The sequence below is a fragment of the Odocoileus virginianus genome, chromosome 11, assembly GCF_023699985.2.
Source record: "Odocoileus virginianus isolate 20LAN1187 ecotype Illinois chromosome 11, Ovbor_1.2, whole genome shotgun sequence".
NCBI classification, from domain to species: domain Eukaryota; kingdom Metazoa; phylum Chordata; class Mammalia; order Artiodactyla; family Cervidae; genus Odocoileus; species Odocoileus virginianus.
Window position 1 is genome coordinate 34,372,120 of NC_069684.1, and position 20,144 is coordinate 34,392,263.

Below are 20,144 nucleotides of genomic sequence, written 5' to 3' on the forward strand. Positions count from 1 at the left end.
AGGAATTCACCAGCGCGGCGGAAGACCACCGGGGCCCGGACCCCGCCGACCTGCCCCGCCGTCTTGGGTACCAGAAACCGAGCCACCAGAACCCCCCGCCCTCCGCCCCCCGTTTCCTCAGCGGTCCGGGACTTTCACTTTGCCCCATTCCTCCCGGGCAGTCCCTCCCCGCCGCAGCCGGGCCCTGCAGGCTCCCCGGCCCCCACCTAGGGCGCGAAGCCGGGTCCCGCGCGCCGACGCCGGCAGCCACAGGTACCGGGGCCGCGGCGGGCCGCGCTCCGCGTCCCGGCGGCGAGAGGCCGCGCCTGTCACTCGGCTCGTGCTCCACAAAGCGCAGGGCGGAGGCGGCCGGGCGGCTCGGCGTGTGACCGCGGCGGGGCCGCGCGGCGCGGGGCGCGGGGGGCGCGGGGCTGAGGCCGCCGCCGCCGCCGCCGCCGGGGGAGGAGGCCGGAGCGGCGCGCAGAGCCCGGCGCGGCCGCGGGCGGCTGCAAAAGGCGGCCTGGATCGCCGCGCCACCCGCCGGCCCGGCTCTGGCCCCCGCCCCGAGGCTCCGCGCGGAGCCCCGGCGCCGTACCTCGGTTTCCTCCTTCCAAACAGCGGGATCCGACCCGGGCGGCGGAGCACGGAAACTTCCTCCCCGCCACGGCGGGCACGAGGAGACGGCGCTCGGGGCCCCTCTCGGGCCGCTTAGTCCTTGGGCTTCCCCCGGGCGGGCCAAGTCAGCGGCGCACGCCCGTCGCCCCAAGGGCTGCGAAGCTGGGGGCTGGTCCCGAGGACTCCCGCGATCCCTCCCGCCCAGGCGTTAGCCGGCACCTCGCAGGGCGCCGTTTCACAACTAAGTCACCGCGGAAGCTTCCCAGCCAATAAATCACCTGCCCACCGGGAGGAGCGTCCCTCCCACTCCCCGCGGTGGAGACCAGCCGGGCAAATTCAGCGAAGAGCCAGAGTTGGCCTGCAAGACCGATCTGCAACCTCCTACTCCATTCCTGGAGGCTCTGCATTTTCAGATTTCACCCCTTTCTAAGTTATGACTCATCACTGTCAGTTTTCAACATAATTCGTATAGTTCAAAAGGAACAATCTGTCAAGGCACAAGAAAGAAGCCAGCTCTTTTCTAGTCTGAAGAAGAGTGACCCTTGTTACTTGAAAAAAGTGTCATCCGCATGCTCAGCACGCCTCCTGGGCTAAGTGCAGAGGATCTCCTTTGGGATCTGGAGAGAATGAGGCCGCCTGCCCTCAAGGAGCCAGGCTGGCAAACAGGTAAACACATCAATCTCTGGGCCCCAAAGAGAAGCCTCAGAGGAACAAAGGGCTGGAGGTGGGGCCAGAAGAGGAAGCACTCACTCAGTGGGTGTTTTAGAGGAAGTGACAGGAAAAGCACGAGCCTGGCCGGTGGACTCCAGTGGACTGCCAGCAGGGCACAGGGAACATTCTGGGAACTGCAAGGAGGACAGGGTGTGCAAAGTGCAGTGCCACAGATAAGAAGGAAGAGGCAGGAGAGAGCCAGGCTGCAGAGCCTTCTAGGCCTGGCTGAGGAGTTATGGTCCTCACTGTGAGGCCAGCAGAGAAGTGCCGGCATGACTGTTCCATGAAAAGACTAGATAGCAACTGCACCAGGGGTCGGTGGGCCTGTGACGTGCCTGAGGGACAGACTGGCTGCGATGCAGCTGGAGAGGCTGGTGAGGGAACCCAGTGTGAGCTGGGGATAACCTGAACTCAACCTCGGCCTTCGGAATGAACACTTCTTAATCTACTTTCAGGAGTTGAGTCTTTAGTGAGCACCTAACACTGGGAGGAAATTTTTAAATAACAACAAACAGGCAGTCAGGGACCTTTATTCAAATGAATTCATTTTTAGCAGGTAAGATAAATGTGTGCGAGGTTATTAGATTAGAGAACGATCTGAGTCTCGGGGAAGCCAAGCATGAAGCAATGAATGGCAGCTCACCAGTGCTGCAAGGAAGCCGAGAGGAGGGACAGACTGTCACGGTCACCGAGGTCAGATCTCGAAGAGCAGAGCATTTGCAGGTGTGGAAGGGTGAGAAGGGCCTCCAGAAAAGACAGGGGCAGGGTGGGAAGTGGTAACAGAGTCTACAGAAAGCTGAGGTGGGGTCTGGCATGAGTCAGGTGGTAGAAGAGCAGGGTCATGCAATCCAAACGAGGGCCCGATGCCAGAGGACACACAACAGATTCACTGGGAGAAGGAGCGAAGAGAAGCACCTGAGAAAGGCTGAATCTGGAAGAGCAGGGAAGGAGCTTCCACAACCTTGAGGTCAGACCCTGAGTCTTCTACTTGTTATAATCCTCTGAACATAGCTATTAAATACCTACTGTGTGCCCAGAACCTCAGAGTCCTCATACCCTACAAGGAAGTACTGTTATCATCTCCATTTTACCAACAAGGAAGCTGAGGCACCGTCAGTTAAGCAGGCAGACCAAGGTCACCCAACTCTGTGGTAAAGGCAGAATTCCAAACCCGGGCTCTGAAATCCATGCCCCTCGTCACTGCCACAGTCTCAGTAAAGAGGGCTAATAAGGGTCTACAGAGAATCCATTTTCAGTCATGGCACTGTCATCTGTAACTCTGCCCTTCCTGTTTTCCCCCAAATCAAATCCAGTCCTCGCTGTTCTTCCAAAGAAAGGTCTTCCGTGCCCTCCTTTCCCACCCATACAAGCACCAGTCCCAGGCCAGACCCTTCCCCTTCTTTCCTACCCGCTAGTCTATGAATCCATCTCTCCCATCAGGCCACTTATGAGGCTCTGCCAAGGAACTGTCAAAACCACAGATTCCATCATGAGTCCTGTACCATCGTGCCCTTGCACACTAAAACTAGCTCTTGGACCTCTTCTGGGGTGGGGTGGAGGTATTTAACCCCTTAGATCTGCATTCTCAAATGCAGGTGCACCAGGACCCCGCCCCAACCTACCTTACCACACAGACATCCACTAATGCCACCTGGCCAACACCGCCACCATCCTGGTCTGAGCTCTGACTCTGCGGTACCTTTAATACTTCTCTCCACAGCCTACTCCAGTTCAAAACTGGAGTTTTGAAACTGTTCCACCTCAAAACAGTTCCACCTCAAACTTAAGCTCAAACCCCTCCCACTCCAAAATGAGACTTCCCCGACTATCCCCCTGATTCACTTGGTGTTTATTTGTCTAAGGGCTTGTATACTCATAGTCTATAAGCTCTAAAAAGATAGGAATGGAATCTTATACCACCCTGCCTCCCTAGAGCATTAGGCGGGTGAACTCCCAAGTGTTTAATACACAAGTGAAACCATGAGATGACAGGGGCCTGGGCTAGGGTGGTCATGGTGGAACCAGATTGTTCAGTGCCAAATGGTCCGTTTTGAGCTTTGTAACAGAGTTTTGATCTTATTGGCTCCATGACACCAAACTCTGCTCTTTTTCCTCATTTCACCTTAACCGTAACCTACTCAACCTCTAGAAATCTGAGTCTTCCCAAGGCTTTGTTTCAGGGTTCCTGTTCTCCAAACTCCCTCCTAATACGATTTCCACTGTTCCTTTGACTCTAAATACCATCCAAGATTCTCACCACTATTTCTAAGGCTAAGCCCATGGGGAACACTTGTCTTATAGACATTTCAAACTAACTACTTCCAGAAATATGGATCTGACATCTGGTGGTAAACACAGACCACTGCTGTCAATGTATATCAAGCACTATGCTATCAAGTGCAAAGCACCATTGGCCCCACTTTTTAAAAAAAGAGGAAGTAAAAGCTTCGTGTGGCCTCTACTGTTACTTCTCTATGGAAAGCCACAAGGCCTCAGAACTGACAAAACATCTGCTTCTCAGAGGCCAGCCTTTACCTTGTGGTTTACCAGAAATGTGGAGTAGCCTTTAAAATCGAAACAAAGCCAACCCACTCAGAGCAGTCAATGATTAGAATAGGTCAGTATGTTAAACAGGCTACTGACGCTGCAGTCTCCTTCCCTCTATTAACTTATGTCTCTGCAAATAAAGACCTCGAAGCTTTTGAGATCTGAATTTCATAATTAACGTGATCGACTTATAGGTGCTAGAGGCTTCTAAAGGAAAGTTAACAGACAGTCTGCTTCTTAACAGCATTCTAGCAGTTGAGCTGAAATTCCACATTTCCAGTGCTTAAATTCAAGGTCTCGTCAACTGGCCTCATGAGTTACATCCCTCTCTTTTAGATGTTCTGTCCCTGATGGAGCATAGATGCTGGAGTGCTAAGATGTCAAAGCTGAAGGAAAACGAAGACTGTTCATTTAACAGGCAGGTGCTATGGCTGGGTCACCGCCCCACGTGCCAGGTGGCCCTGCTTATTATGTGCCATAGGCTTGCAGTCCAGCCATTCACAGATCCATGAGCTGAGGTTGTTGGGCTGCTGGCCCTGGTTTCTCTGGTGCTGTTTGTTTCCAGTCAACCTGGTGTGTTCCTTCTGAACACAGAACAAGTCCTCTTCTATGTCTCAATCCCCAAAGCCAGATGAGATCCAAATATAAATACAGGTTTATTTATGGCAAGGAGTTTGTTCTTTACTTTGTTTTACAACTAAGTGTGTGACTGTGTTTCAATTTTGATTTTATATTATTTACTGAAATATATTTTGACATGTATCATTCTGTTAAAGGTGTACAACAGGTTAATCTGATACGTTTATACACTGTGATATGACTGCCATTTGTATGATCATTAGCACTTCTATCATATTACATAATTATTTACTCTCTGGATTTTAGACACATTGCCACAGTTTTCTATTACTGAGCTGAAATTTCATATCACCATCAGAAGTTACTACATATAAGTTCTGGTTGTTGTTTAGTTGCTAAGTTGTGTCCAACTCTTTTATGACCTGATGGACTGGAGCCCTCCAGGCTCCTCTGTTCATGGGATTTTCCAGACAAGAATACTGGAGTGTGTTGCCATGCCCACCTCCAGGGGACCTTCCCAACCCAAGGATCAAACCCACCATGTCTCCTGCATTGTAGGCAGATTCTCTACCACTGAGCCACCAAGGGGGGAAGCCCCCTTAAGTTCCTGATAGAGAACATTTAATTCTTGGCTTTTAAAAAAGTGAGTTACCTGAACACAGTATTTAGTAAATTTGGGTTTTAGTAGAATCTGGAGAGTTCTATTTCTCATTTTTGGTCAAATGGAAAGAACATGAGATTCAAACTTAGAAGCCCTAGATCTGGTCTGCTCCTCTGTTCCAGAGAGGAAATTATGACATGGCTGTTTAGGCACAGCCACTTTTGAAATGGAAGATACTTAACAGGGATAAACGTAATTGGGTCAAAATGCAATAATGTTCTCTCTTACGATAAAGGAACCAGTTCAAAAGTTCTGCTCATCACTGCTGAGCCTGCCCCAGGTCTGAGCCACCCAAGCCTGTGCCCACAGGCAACGACAGCCTCACTGGCTGTCCAGATGCTTATCTTCCCCACGCGCAGGGCTGGCCTAGGGCAGGCAGCGTCACTGTTCTGTGTCAGGATGTGAGAAGGGTACGGAGATACCACCCTATTCAACAATGATGGCAGCCAATAGCTGGCACTGTCTGAAGGGCTCTATAGGGACTCATTTAAGCATCACAATAGCCTTTCAAAGCAGGGGCTCCTAATATCTCCATTTTACAGATCGGGGGTGGGGGTGGGGGGGGGGGTGGAACATGTCTGTCACCAAATCCTTGAACCAGGGGAGGAGGATCAAAGGTGACAAAAGTAAACCATCTGGAAACTTCAGGGATGGGCTGAAGCCTGAGAATAGAGTCCAAGACAGGGTGCGGGTCAGGAAGACGATGGGCACCTGCTGCCTCCACTTGAATTTCAAGACTTTAAGTGTTTCCCATGGATCTCTGAATGCACAGGTAAAGGCTATAGTCTCCAAACTTAGTTTAGTCTTGTCTTGGTTTGTTCCTCTTTTAAATTGGCCATAAAGATACTTGCCCTACCTATCTCCAAAGAATTCTTCTTAATATCAGATAGGATTGCACACAAAAGAGTACTGGGGGGATAAAGCCAAAGAATGAGGTGTACGCGCATCTCCCCTGTGTGTGTACCCAACTCCCCGCGCAGCTGGTCCCAGTTGCTGGACCTGACCTGTGTCTGTGGCAGAGAAAAGAAGTGATGCTACAGAAATGGTAAAAGACAACTCCTTGGAATTAACCCCTGGCTGAGAGCTTTCAAAATTAACTCCTGCTGCTGAATTTTAACTAGTGCATCACAGTCAGAGACTCACCAGGACTTCTGAACAGCGACTTCTCCTCAGTCCTCTTATGTAACTGTTGGGAAAACACTGTAGGTATTAAAATGAGTCCCACTGTGAAGATGGCTCCTTCTCCTCTGCCCCGCTTTCTGCATAAAATTTTATGTTAATAACTTGCTGCTTCTCAGAGGGCTGAAGAGCAGGCAGATCTGCAAGTAAGCAAACCACAGTTCCCCCCAACAGAGAGACAAAAGTGTAGCCCACGAGCCAGGCAGGGGGAAAAAGAGGATGTCCACTGCTCTCCTGAAGGCAGAGAGCAGCCGAAGAAAACAGAAGATGGTACCTACATGTGGGCCTACATTAAGGAGGGGTAGGGACAAAAGAGAATACTCATGCCCAGAAGAAATCAAAGCCTTCAAAACATCTGTATTCCACAACACCTACCTGTCCATCAATGGCTCTCACTGACCAACCACCAGATGAGAAGAACCTATTGAATTTCATCCATATACTCCTGTCTGTTACAGATTCCCATCACCCCAGACCTAAAACACACTTCCGGCTGGAGGTAGACTATTGATACTGTTTAGAAAAGTGTCATTTGGGTTTTGGTTTAAAATATTTAAGACATCAATGAAAGGGTGACCGGAGTAAAGCAGGATGTTTTCAGTAAACAGCCGCAGAAGCAACATATCTGAGAGGAGATGTGCCAGCTAGCCAGGTGGGCCTTCCCAGGCTTTCTTGTATGTTGTTCCTGATTCCTGACTCTACTTCCTAAGTACATCTTGAATTTATACACAGTATTCCAGGATGACTAGTTAAGTTCCATTCAACTAGTTATAGTTGAAAATAAGCAAACAGGACAACAATTTAAAACAATAACCACCTTTTACTGATGACTCTCTCTCGAGACCTGGCATTCTTCCCGAGGTCAGACTAATACCTATAGTCTCTATTCCAAGTAACATCTTCTGTTCTCTCAGGACATCACAGTCTCAACGTGGATGGACACTGGGGGTTCCCAGACCACATCCTCCTTGAAGTTCCTCAATACACTCTCCAACACAAGGGTCACTGAGTCCATGCCACAGATGAAGAAACTCAAGTTTTGGTATATATCCTGCCCCAATCCATAGCTAATAAGGAAGGGTGAAGTAAAGAGATAAGAATTAGAAATAGGATTAATTACTTGGAATCTAGGTGCAGAAAACATTTTCTTGTATGTCTACATATCAGAGGAATTAAAAGGTATTTGTTGTTGTTCAGTCACTAAGTTGTATCTGACTCTCTGCAACCCCATGGACAGGGTATTATCTATCTTTTCTTAAAACAAAACAAAACCTCTGAAGGAAACTATACATATTAGCCCACAGGATCCTCTGTCCATGGGATTTCCCAGGCATGAATACTGGAGTGGGCTGCCATTCATTCTCCAGGGGATCTTCCCAACCCAGGAACTGAACCCAGATCTCCGTCTGCAGGTGGATTTTTTTTTTTTTTTTTTTACCATCCGAGCCACCAGGGAAGCCTGTATACCTAGACACACTTGCTCTCTGAAGCAAAATTATCAGAGACTGAATGTTGTATATCCACGTTAAAAATTTTCCCACCAAAATCCTTGGCTTGGAGTACATGGCTCTGCCACTAAATAAATAACTACATCCCTGATTAGGTCACTAGGCCTCTTTCAGGCTTCTGTATGCTTGTGTGTAAGATGATTGTTGGGGCTTTGTACCATCCCTCTGTAAATTCTCAGAAGTGGATGCCTCAAGTTTTCCATCACTGGGAGCTTCAGGCAGGGAGGCAGCCTCTCTCCTACACAGGGACAGAAGGGTGGCTAAAATTCTTCCAAAAAGAGACCCTGTTAATGCATGATACATTGTCAACTGTCTTACCTGGAAACTGGATAATAAATGATCATTCTTGTCTTAAGTTGGGATGATCTTTATTGTTGAGAGTAATTTGTTATACAGCAGTAGAAAACCAATACAAGATTCATTACAAAAACCACTAAAAGCTTTAACCTCAATGGTAGTCAACTATTAATTAAATTAACCATCTTCCAATTAGACTTCCTCAGACAGCCCACAGGCCCTACAGTCCTATAACCTTCCTCTATGTTAACAGCTAGCTCACAACGCCATAGGGCCCGACATGACAAGCTATGTAGGATACTGAGTACACGAGGGAATCCCCAGCACCCTGAACACCCGTGACACCCAGAGCCAGTGACCACTATCACTGGCTGAATGACTAAACAAATGAAACCGGGAGGTGACCTGGCTCGGCCTTCGTCCAAGGCTGTTTACTTTCCAGCCATTTGCCCTCCAGTTTGACTTCTGACCTGTGCTCACTGCTAAGTTTCTGACTCTAATTACTACTTACAGAATGATTTGACACCAAATTTCCTGTCCATTTAAATGTACAAGTCTCACTAGAGATAACCACACCATCCCATTCTGTGATGCTGGTTCAGCACCCAGAGTGAAGCCCACAATGTCAAGCCCACAATCTCCTTTTCAACACACCTCTGCTCGAAAACTTCCAAGCTGATCACAAACGTGTAAAAAAAAAAAAAAAAAAAGTCACTCCTTGGAGAAGGGAATGGCAACCCACTCCAGTATTCTCACCTGGGAAATCCCATGGACAGAACAGCCTGGAAGGCTACAGTCCATGGGTTGGCAAAAGAGTTGGACATGACTTAGTGACTAAACAATGACAACAATATTCAAACAATAGAACATTAGCTGGCCTTAGAAAGGAATGAAATAGTGATACATACTACAACATGGATGAACCTTGAAAACATCAGGCTAAGTGAAAAAAAATCAAATATATGATTCTATTTAAATAAGACATGCAGAATGGGCAAACATAAAGACAGAGATTAGTGGTTGCTAAGAGGTAGAGTCATGCTAAGAGGTAGAGTCATGGGAGGACTGGGGAGTGATTTCGAAAACTAGGAGGTTTCCTTCAGAGCTGCTGAAAATGTTCTAAATTTGACTCTGGTGATGGATGCACAACTCTGTGAATATGTTAGAAACCACAGAGTTGTCCATTTTAAATGAGTGAATTGTAAGGTATGTGAATTATATCTCAATAAAGCTATTACAAAAAAAAAGTCACTCCATTTTTCACTCAAAGACCACACGCCCAACAGGAAAAGAACCTCATGTTTGGTTTACACAGCTACTGTGCCCATGAGCAAAGGCCGCTGAGCCATCCTGCTCTTTGCCTACGTGACCCTCTGAGTCTCGATGATAACGCTGAGTAGCTGAAGTCCTTTTATTACTGAGGGTCTAACAAAGCATCGCCACAGGGTGAATATCAGAGCAGCACGCTTCAATGCACTTTCAAGTCAAATGAGAACTGGCTAGTTAAGCAGCAGCATTAACAGATGTAGAAATACTGCCAGCTAAATACCTCTCACCAATTATGGCTGTCCAACTACACCCATATTAAAAATAACCCAACACTAAGAACAAACCCAAAGGGGCATTAGTGACTCCTTCTCTCCCTACCACATCACCGTAAGGCCCACATAAATGTCCTTGTCAGGTGGCTCATAAATAATAAGTCACTAAAAAGTTCACCTTCTTTAACAAAGTAGATCTCAGCACAGCAGGAAAGATGATTCAACTGAAGAAAGGAATGTAGCTTGTCTACAAGTTACAGGAGAACAAAGAAGTAGAGCCTTTTGCGAAAATCATAATGAAAGGCATTTAGATCAATGGCTGCCCAATAAAAACTGAATGTGAGCCATACGTAAGCCACTTTCCAACTGTCACTTTCTAATAGCCATATTTCAAAAAGAAACATGTTTAAAAAAAAAGAAACATGTAAAATAATACATTTTAACACAATATATCCAAAATATTATCATTTCAATGTGTAATCAATATACAAATGACTGATGGAATATTTTACAGTCTCTTTTTCTTGCTTGGTCTGTGAAATTTAGTGTGTGTTTTACACTAACAGTTTGTGTTTAACACCAGTTCGGACTAGCACATTTCAAGTACTCAATGATCACCCGCAGTCTGAGCCTCCAATGATCTCTGCTCCCTTTTGATAAAACATTAAAGCGCCTAAAGCATTAAGAGTTTTCTACTAGGGAGGTAAACAAAATATATTGTTAGGATTATGGTCGATGATATCATACAGTCCTAAATGAAGTGCAAGTGTACCGGCCTCTTATCTCAAATTTGGTGCAACCTGTCTTCCAAAAGGACTCAATCAAATCCAGAAGCTGTAACAACACACCTCTGCCCAGCTCCCACACGGAGGAAACTGAGGCCCTATCTGGCCCCAGGGCCATGGAGGCAGCTCCTGGACTCTGTCTCCCTTTCTCTGAAACATGACAAGGGCTGGGATTCCGTATTTAACTTCGGTCACTTTAAATGCTCTCCAAATCGGGAGGAAAATCAAGCATCCTTTAGGAAGTACAAGGGGTAGAGGAGGAAAGGAAGTATATTTCAATCACAAAAGGCAAAACTCCTCAATAGGCAGATCCCAGTCTACCAGTCTAGGACAGGCACCTTCTGGTCCCACACCATCCCATGAGGGTCGCCTGTCACAAGACAGGCCATCAAGAGAGGGTCCCACACCAGGGCTGCTCTGTTGGGTTTTGTTTGGAAGAACAGTGCTGCCATGATACCTCACTCTTGCTGCAAATACTGCTGTTAAGGGAGTGTGAACACAGCTGTGTGTAAATTACACACACAGATTTAATCCGTGTATTTACAAGGAATGTGTGTAGGTAAGTGTGTGTGTGTGTGCCTGTGCCCATGTGTGTACTTAGTTGCATCTGACTCTTTGCAACCCCATGGACTGCAGCCTGCCAGGCTCCTCTGTCCATAGGATTTCCCAAACAAGAATACTGGAGTAGGTAGCCATTTCCTACTCCAGGGGATCTTCCTGACCCAGGGATCAAACCCAGGTCTCCTGTCTCCTGCATTAGCAGGCAGATTCTTTAACACTGCGCCACCCAGGAAGCCCCATTTACAAGGAACACAAACACACAAATAGTGCATTTACATACACAGTTGGATACATTGGGCTGTAAGCAGAGTAAGGTTTGAATTCCAAAGCTTCCTTAAAGTCTTACAAAAAGAAATGCTTAGGAAATGCTTAGCCTGCTAAATTAGGCTGAGGCTCTTCTGTCCCCTCCCCCATGCAGTCTGCCCCTCCCCCCATATTCTTCACTTGCAATGCTGCTGCTGCTAAATTGCTTCAGTCGTGTCTGACTCTGTGCGACCCCACAGACGGCAGCCCACCAGGCTCCTCTGCCCCTGGGATTCTCCAGGCAAGAATACTGGAGTGGGTTGCCATTTTCTTCTCCATTCACTTGCAATACTGGAAAGTATTTGAGACTTTATGAAGGAGAACTGTCAAAAAGAGCTCTAAAACTCACTTCTATAGCAAACATTCATCAACATGAGATAATTTTCAGAGCTACAAAGTTAGAAATGAGGGGGAAGGGGCAAAGAAGGCAGAAGCAGAAAGCAGGAAGCCCCTGAAGTTCAGAACTGACTTGTCCTACGCCATCAGTTTTCCCTGGTGTGGCTCACTTCCACACCTAGGAAGAGGAGGACATATCTAAGGACCCACTAACACAGCAGACACTGATGCAGGGTCTTGGGAGTTTTCGGCTAATGTTGAAAAATTAAGGAGCAGAGCGATCCACATTTTATGCTCACTGCATTAAATGAGAATACAGACAATACAGACCCAGGCAACAGGGAAGGTGGGCTCTGGTTCCAAGCCTGATTCTATCAAGGCTTCACAGATGACCCCTGGCAGGCCATGAACATTGCCTGGGCTGGGTTTCTCCCAAGTATCCTAATTTATGGCCCCCCTGCCCCACCCCCATAAAGCATTAACTTATAAAATGTTCGGTGTTGCAGTACAATAAAAGAAAGCAAAGGGTAATAGTGCAACTAAATATCATCCTATACACATGTTGACACAGAATGACAAGTTCACTATAGGCCTTAATTTTATGCTTAAAAATGTTTACAACTAAACCTTCCAATTGATATATTTTTCCTTTATATTTTTTCTTGATGTGGTTTGTATAAACCCCTGGTTTAAAAAAGAAGAAAGAAAAAAAAAAAAAAAAAAGATCCATTTCTGAGGCTTGGGTTTACTGTTCTTACTGTTCCACCAATAAATCATCTCCCAGTCTGGGCTTGGAAAAGCACTGGCCACGGTTTGATTGCTCCAGCCCCAGGTTGCCAGGCAACCGACACAAGGGGGAAGTCTGAGAACTGCTGACAGATAGCCAAGTGGCTGAAACAACAGACTTCTCTCTGTCAAAAATGTGTTTCAGAGGGCCACTTCCCCACCTCTGCTCTCTCCTAAACACTACACGATTGTAGAATCAAAATCAAAAGGCCACTGTAATAAAAACACACTTCCTGCTCAATTACTAATTGTTAAAAAGTGGTGGGGAAGCCCAGATCACACAGTGTAAGGCAACAGAAATGTGATACTGTAAATGAGATAAAGTCAGCAGCATGCAAGAACCCTGACCTAAATGCAGCTCTGCAGCTTCCAGTCAGGGGATCTGGTGCATGGAGCAAATCAGTTGGTGCAGAAAGCTCCAGGAAGAAAATAATGAATGTTAAGAAGTTAAAAGAAACAAACCAAACAATAACTAAGCAGTCACAGGCTCACATCACTTAATAATAAAACCAAGAGCATTCTCAATTGTTGTGAAACACAATCCGGAGTTGATGATAGTTTTCCCTCTCACATGGATTTCTCGCTGTGGAATAGGGAGGGCGAGGAAGGCCAGTGAGCCTCGAGAACTACGCCCCCTGGTGGCTGGGCTGGGAGGGTTGGTGGTGATTCCCTTAACGCTGGGCTGTAACCTGACTTACAATGCCCGAGGATACAGCTGTCCCTCAGCATCCTAAGAGGACTGGTTCCTGAACCCTCCAGGATATCAAAATCCTCGGATACTTATAGAAAACGGCGTAGTATTTGCACATAACATATGCATGTCCTCCCTTATATTTTAAATCATCTCCAGATTACTTGTAATACAATATAAGTGCTATGTTAACAGTTGCTAGTGTGCAGGAAATTCAAGTTTTGCTTTTTGGAAGTTGTTTGGAATTTTTTTCCCCTGAATATTTTTTATCTACAGCTGGCTGAACCCACTGATGCACAACCGGCAGGTATGGAAGGCTTACTGTACCAGGTCTGAATCTGAGAGTCTAATGCAACATGGTAAACACCTAAGGGGCAGGCTCAAGTCAGTCACCTCACATCACAGTCCCACTGAGAACTCTGCATCATCCAGAACTCTTTGGGAACTGACTGATGCAGTATTTGGAGAAGGTCAGCGCTCAGAACACAGCTCTTCATCTTTTTTGTGCCATAGATCCTGCTGGCAGTCTGGTAAAGGCTAACCTCTTAAAAAACAGTTTTTAAATGCCTAAAATAAAGTGAGGGCTTCCCTGGTGACTCAGCAGTATATAATTGCCTGCCAATGCAGGAGACATGGGTTCACTCCCTGGATCAGGAGAATCCCTTGAAGGAGGACCCATTGCAGTATTCTTGCCTAGGAAATCCCATGGACAGAAGAGCCTGGTGGTCTATAGTGCACAGGTTCACAAAAAGAGCTGCATGCAGCAACAACAAATAAAGTGATATGACAATGGAAACCAGTTATCAAAACACTAAAAATGCAAACATACACACAATATTTAATAACATTAAATAAGAACTCACAGAGGATTTTTATTTTTGTCAAGTTTTTTGGGGGGACAGGGGTGATGTTTTGTTTTATACTACGAGCTCAGATTATAAACTCTTGGAGAGCAAAGACAGTAATTTATTCATCGCTAAATCACCAAGCAATGCGTGGTCTGGTTTCCTGCCCAAGGTTGACCAACTGAAGGCTCCCAGGCCGGCCCTCACCACAAGGTCAACCCAGATCCTACGGGGGCCTGACTCGATGGGTTATCCCAGTACCTAGAAGTGGGCCTGGCAAGCAAGATTTGTATGTAAGCAATAGCTTACAAAATAGCGTATGCAGACACCGAAGACTTCTCCCCCTTAATTTTATTATTTATGTACAGACTGCACTGTGCAGCCAACCAGGGATTAAACCTGCATCCTCTGCACTGAAAGCGTGGAGTCTTCACCACTTGACCACCAGGGAAGTCCCCCCAAGACACTCCAATGAGTATGTGGATTCAGTTTTAAGGGAATTCATTTCCAGAACTTCAACTTTCATGTATTTTCTTTCCTAAAATTCATCTGCCCGAGAATACACCCTTGTGTGCCTCCTCTTTCACAATCATCCTCTTCTCACTTCATCACAAAGGCCTCCCTCTCTCCCATCCAGATGGCTAAGAGGCAGCACTGCCTCATGTAGGAACTCCGGGCTATGAACAGAGGGTCAATTCAAGACACCATGAGCAACGCCAAGGTCACAACTGGAAGCCTCATGCAGGTCAGGTACTTTCCATCAGAAGCTCACGGAGGTGTCATCTGATACATCAATGAAAATCATGTCTGATGATAAATAATACTTTCTGATTATGGAAGGAATTCAATAAATGAGTGACAAAACTATTAATCCTATTTATGTAAACAAGGTTTCCGAGCACTTACAAATAAGTGAGGAATGAGAATAATATGATGCAGAATATGGTCTCATCCTAACAATAAGTAATATTCATACAAAAACTAATATTTTTTAAAAACTAAGTTATTTAATTTCCAATAAACATTAAGCAGAAACTAAAACTTCTATCAACTAACATCTTGTTGTTTTGATCAACTGTGCGCTAATAATTATTACAACATAATCAGAGAGGATTTTCTTTCAACACTTAAGAGCTTTACTGCTAAATAAAATAACAACACGCACATTTCTGTCTTTGGGCGTATGAAAAGGTGATCTGACAACACACTCTCAAGCACAAAATGCTTTACATCAAGGGGAAGCAGACTGGAAAATTACTAGTTACACGTTTAAAGTGGGGAAAGATAAACTGTCAAATATTACTGCTAAAGAGGAGCCCATTTGTGTACTTTTAAAAATATATGATAATGGTTATAAATAATGATGGCATTCAAATGAAGTGGATATATTTAAAAGAGTGATGGGACAGTCTTATTTCCAAATGTCAGTATTTATGATTTGTAAGAAATCACATGCTTATGATGAAAAGAGTACATGCCAATTTAAACTAGGGAGGGAGTATATGACTTTTTAAGCAAAGCTTTTTTAGGGGCTTTATGGGGAAATTTTTTCTAACTTTGTACCTAAAAGAAAGACCAGAATTCTTCGGGTACCGGGCATATGCCACATCTCAACTAGGTTTTGTTTGTTTGTTTTTTCCCTCTTCTCCTCCCTTTTTCTTTTTCCCCAATTATTTTTATTAGTTGGGGGCTAATTGCTTTACAATATTGTAGTGTTTTTTGCCATACATTGACATGAATCAGCCATGGATTTACATCAACTAGGTTTATCAGACTCTGGTTTTACCTCACAGAATCGAGTGTTTCTAGGGTTATTAGAAACACTTTCTAGAACCCAAAGATATGGTACCACTTAAGACCCTACACTATGTGACTGCTGTTCCACTGAGACAAAGGCCCTGACCCCACCAGACACAGGTGCCTGAGTTAGAGGCTGTGTTAGAGTGGGTTCTGACGTTCCATTTCAGCTCAGGGGGAACACAGTGCCATGTTAAACAACATCTATGAGAAATGCACGGAGAAGGAAGGGGTGCTCCCTGTGCTGCCCCTGCCCCAGTGGAAGCCAGGCCCCCGCTGCTCCTGAACATGCCCTGCCCTCTCCCACGTCTGCATCTCCCACCATGAAGGGAGATCCTGGGCAATGTTGCCATGAAGCTGCTCTGGGGCTGGACTACGGGGTAGGGATTCCTGAGTATCTTCACGGACCACTGGCGTGACCCTGAGCACATATGTTCACCACTGCACGCCCATGTTCTGTCACCTTCCTCCGTTCTTCCATCGTTTTGCGTACCCCACAACAGAACGTCCCACATTCCGCCTGGCACAAGGCTCTAGGCACCCATGTCCATCACTGAATTTCTCTCCATGCAGGGGGGGAGGTCCTGTGGGGCCATCTGGCAGAGTCTTTTGCACGTACAAGTCAGGCATTTTGTTTCTTCAATGACAAATCCTATTATCAGAACCTGAGCCTTTCAGGGCCAGAATAGCTCTAATTATTTAGTTAATACTTGATTTTTCAAAAGAAAATCAATGAATCTCCAAGGAATGAAAACTGGTTCCAGACACAGACTCAACCAGAAATGGGCAGGCTTACCCACACTAATGCTTTTTCCCACCAAACTTTAATGATGTCACAAGTGGGTGGTTTTCTTTAGACAGATGGGGAGTCATCTGAGAATAGTAGAAGTGATGGGAGGGGGTAGGAAAAAAATAAAGAGGAGAAACTAGAATTCCTTGGTTTTCTTCAAATCGTGAACCAAAAAAAAAAAAAAAAAAAAAAAATCACAGGACACAATGGCAGTGAGCATTCAGATGAAATCTTTCCCACCAGCGGCGGGTTTCTTTTCCTGGTTAATCTGAGGACAGCTCGAAGACCTGGGGTTGGCTTTCACAGCCTCTCCCCCAGTGCCTTGACCATGGGAAGGCATGATTGGGGGGGACCTTCCACTATCCAGGATGGTGAACAGAGCAGAAGAAACTCTTGTGGCCTAATGAAAGGATGAAAGAAACGTTCTCCATGATGAGGAAATGAATCCTTTACTTATTAAGCTCCCTGATGCCTTTTTTTTTTTCTTTTAACGCCTGTTTGATAAAATACATCATATCAAGGAGCCATCAAAGAAAAGGAAACCACAGTGACATGTAAAGGGAACTCCAGAGACTGGACGGAGCTGCCTGTTGGGTTTAGCCACACCAACCTAGACAGCAGATTAAAAAGCAGAGACACTGCTGTGCCAACAAAGGTCCGTCTGGTCAAGGCTGTGGTTTTTCCAGTGGTCATGTATGGATGTGAGAGTTGGACTGTGAGGAAAGCTGAGCACCGAAGAATTGATGCTTTTGAACTGTGGTGTTGGAGAAGACTCTTGAGAGTCCCTTGGACTGCAAGGATATCCAACCAGTCCATCCTAAAGGAGATCAGTCCTGGGTGTTCATTGGAAGGACTGATGCTGAAGCTGAAACTCCAATACTTCGGCCACCTCATGCGAAGAGTTGCCTCATTGGAAAAGACCCTGTTGCTGGGAGGGATTGGGGGCAGGAGGAGAAGGGGGTGACAGAGGATGAGATGGCTGGATGGCATCACTGACTTGATGGGCATGAGTTTGAGTAAACTCCGGGAGTTGGTGATGGACAGGGAGGCCTGGCGTGCTGCGATTCATGGGGTCACAAAGAGTCGGACACAACTGAGCGATTGAACTGAACTGAACTAATCCCCTATTTCCCTCCCAGACACAGAGAGCATTCAACCAAAGTGGCCAGAAGATCACCAGAGAGAAGTTTCAACAAGTACCAAACCCCTGTCGTCTAGTCTTTCGCCTAATCCAAAGTCATGAATAAAGGTTTACAGAATCTTTTTGGCATTTGAAAATACTCTCTTAAGTCCTCCATACTAGAAAATACACATCTCTGCATGACAAACACATGGACTTCCATGATAAATGACTCTTGCTTTTGTAGCAAAGTTCCCACTTCTCCTTTCAGCAAAACTCAGTCTGTCCTAAGCTCACCGAAAGCTCCTGAGTCCTGAGGGTATTTATGTAGTTCTGACAAGGAACAGTTTACAGGCAATTAAGACACGACCCTGAAGATCACCAGATGGGGGACAAGTAACATGAATTATTAGAAAAACACCTATCGCTCTTCCTGAATTGACCTGAGCTCTCAGGGGCATGGTCTGCCCAGACTTGCTCAGCAAAAGGTGCTTCGGAACAAGAAGCGTTGCTCCTCTGAAGAAGGTGCCTGGGTGCCGCTCATGTACCGTCTTCACAGCATCTACCCAAATCACCTTACTGGTGTCCATTTATTTGTCCCTGTTCCCCACGAGGATGTAAGCACCATGAGACAGTGTGTCCACCGCTAACTTCTATCTGGAGAACACAGACAGGGCCTTGTGCACAGTTCAATGCCCAATATTTGTTGGGTGACCAAGGAAACAAACAGCATGATATATTCTGAAGCCAACAATCCATTCTGTGATCTTACATTCTAGGTATTTTTCTAGTCATAGAATCCTGCCTGGTCACCACTTGCCTCCATCTTCAAGCTCTATGTATTAATTCAGCTCAGCTCAATTTATCACCCGCTGAGCCTCACTGCCGAGGAAGCCAGTGTAAGACATGCACTTAGGAAGCACATCACTCAGCAGACCAGCACTCAGGGGCCACGTCTCAGTCTCCCCAGGACCATCACCCACAGCACAAGCTTCCTTCCCACCCCTTCCCCATTACTCTCCTCCCAACCCATACCTCTGGCTTGGGACATCTCACCCCAGCATCCCCAACTGGTTCTTTATATCCTAGAGAGTTACTGTCTCTTCCCCCACCCCCGTTCTCCAAGTGCCCTAACCCCCAACGCCTCCCTGCATCAGCATCTTCACACAAGGTGCACACAGCATCCATCTCCCTGCTCCAATGACAGGGCCAGCAGCTTGGTTCTACATGTGTTCCTCAATTCCAGCAAAGACAAGCCCGTCTGAGAGCATCATCCACAGCCTTTCCCCTCATCATAACATCAACCAACCAAGCTGGCCTCTCGCTGCCTATCAGCGAACCTAAAAAGCCCTATACAGAGCTAAAATACCCTTTCTCTACCCTGCCTTCTGACAGTGCTCTCAGGAGCGTGAAAAACCTTGCCCAGAGCTGCTCACAGCCACAATTCCTGATGCCCCCTCCTATCTTCCAACCTAGCCATCCACTTATGACTGGTCATCTATGAAAATGTCTAAGATATAAAATCAGAAAATTTCTTTTCTTTACTAGTGCATAGTCACTGTGAATCCCACAAAAGCCTCTTCTCCTTGACTGTGACTTCCAGCCCTTCAACTCCACTGCCCTGGTTCCCCAAGTTCTGGATCCAGCCTGGACTACCAGTTACTCCAGCAACACCATCAGCACTGCTACACATGCCTCCGCATCCTGACCTTGGACCAACTTTCTACCCAATTTTCCAATTAAGTTATTACGTCAAGGTCAACCCCAGCCCTATCACTGCCCACATTAAAAAATATGTAACCATTTCTCACATCCTACCAAGTCAAACATAATGGTTAACAAATGAAATAGCACAGGACCCAAATCTTTCTCCTGCTTTTTGAACTATTCCTTTTCTGACTCTGTACTAAGTGGCTTCATTACTTTGTCCAGTCTTCCGCACCTCAACATAAAAATTCCCTCAGAGTCTCTTCTCTTGCTGCACTGTCTCCCCTGACAACCTCATCAGATCCTGGCCTTGCCACTTACTAGCTCTGTGATCCTCAGCAACCTAATTAACCTCTTCAAGTTCAGCTTCCTTAACTATGACCCCCTCTGTAAATGAGAAAGTTCTTCTATCTTTAGACCTCCATACCTAACTGCTACACCCACCTGTATCTTTTACAATCACTTCAAATTCAACATAAACCCTCCTCCCCTCCCCGAAGCAACTACCCTTGATTGCATGGTTTTATCAGCTGTACCAGAGCCTCCTCCCTTGCACCAAAACACAACAGCGTCTGAACAGCATCTCTCAACTTTTTCCTTGCTCCCTATTTCCAATCATCTGGGCTTCTCCAAAGAGGCCATGCAGTGTAGCAGGTAAGGAGCTGGACTCAGGCACCACAAGGCTGGGCTGGAAAGCAGGCTCTATGAACCGTGCTGTGACCTCAGGAAAGTTCTCCCTCCTGGCAGTGACCCAGCTTCTCCATGTGCAGAATGTCCACAAATGAGTCACCTCATGCCACATGCTC

At 46.2% G+C, this 20,144-nt stretch overlaps 1 protein-coding gene across 10 annotated transcripts in view; it reads right to left on the minus strand.

Annotated features, from left to right (window-relative positions):
• The window catches only part of RERE (arginine-glutamic acid dipeptide repeats), a 405,272-nt gene that overhangs the window by 59,713 nt on the left and 325,415 nt on the right, over positions 1-20,144 (minus strand). Inside the window, exon 1 of one of the 10 annotated variants that reach the window (XM_070474247.1) lies at positions 2,928-2,950. The exons of 7 other annotated variants lie outside the window; for them this stretch is intronic. Coding sequence is in view for 1 of the 3 variants with exons in the window: in XM_020869730.2 (XP_020725389.2) it covers positions 873-1,001 (129 nt within the window). In the remaining 2 variants the exon portion in view is untranslated. Of the gene's footprint in view, positions 1-574; positions 790-872; positions 1,138-2,927; positions 2,951-20,144 lie in introns of those variants that run through there. 2 more of the 10 variants (XM_020869730.2, XM_020871066.2) reach the window with 2 other exon arrangements.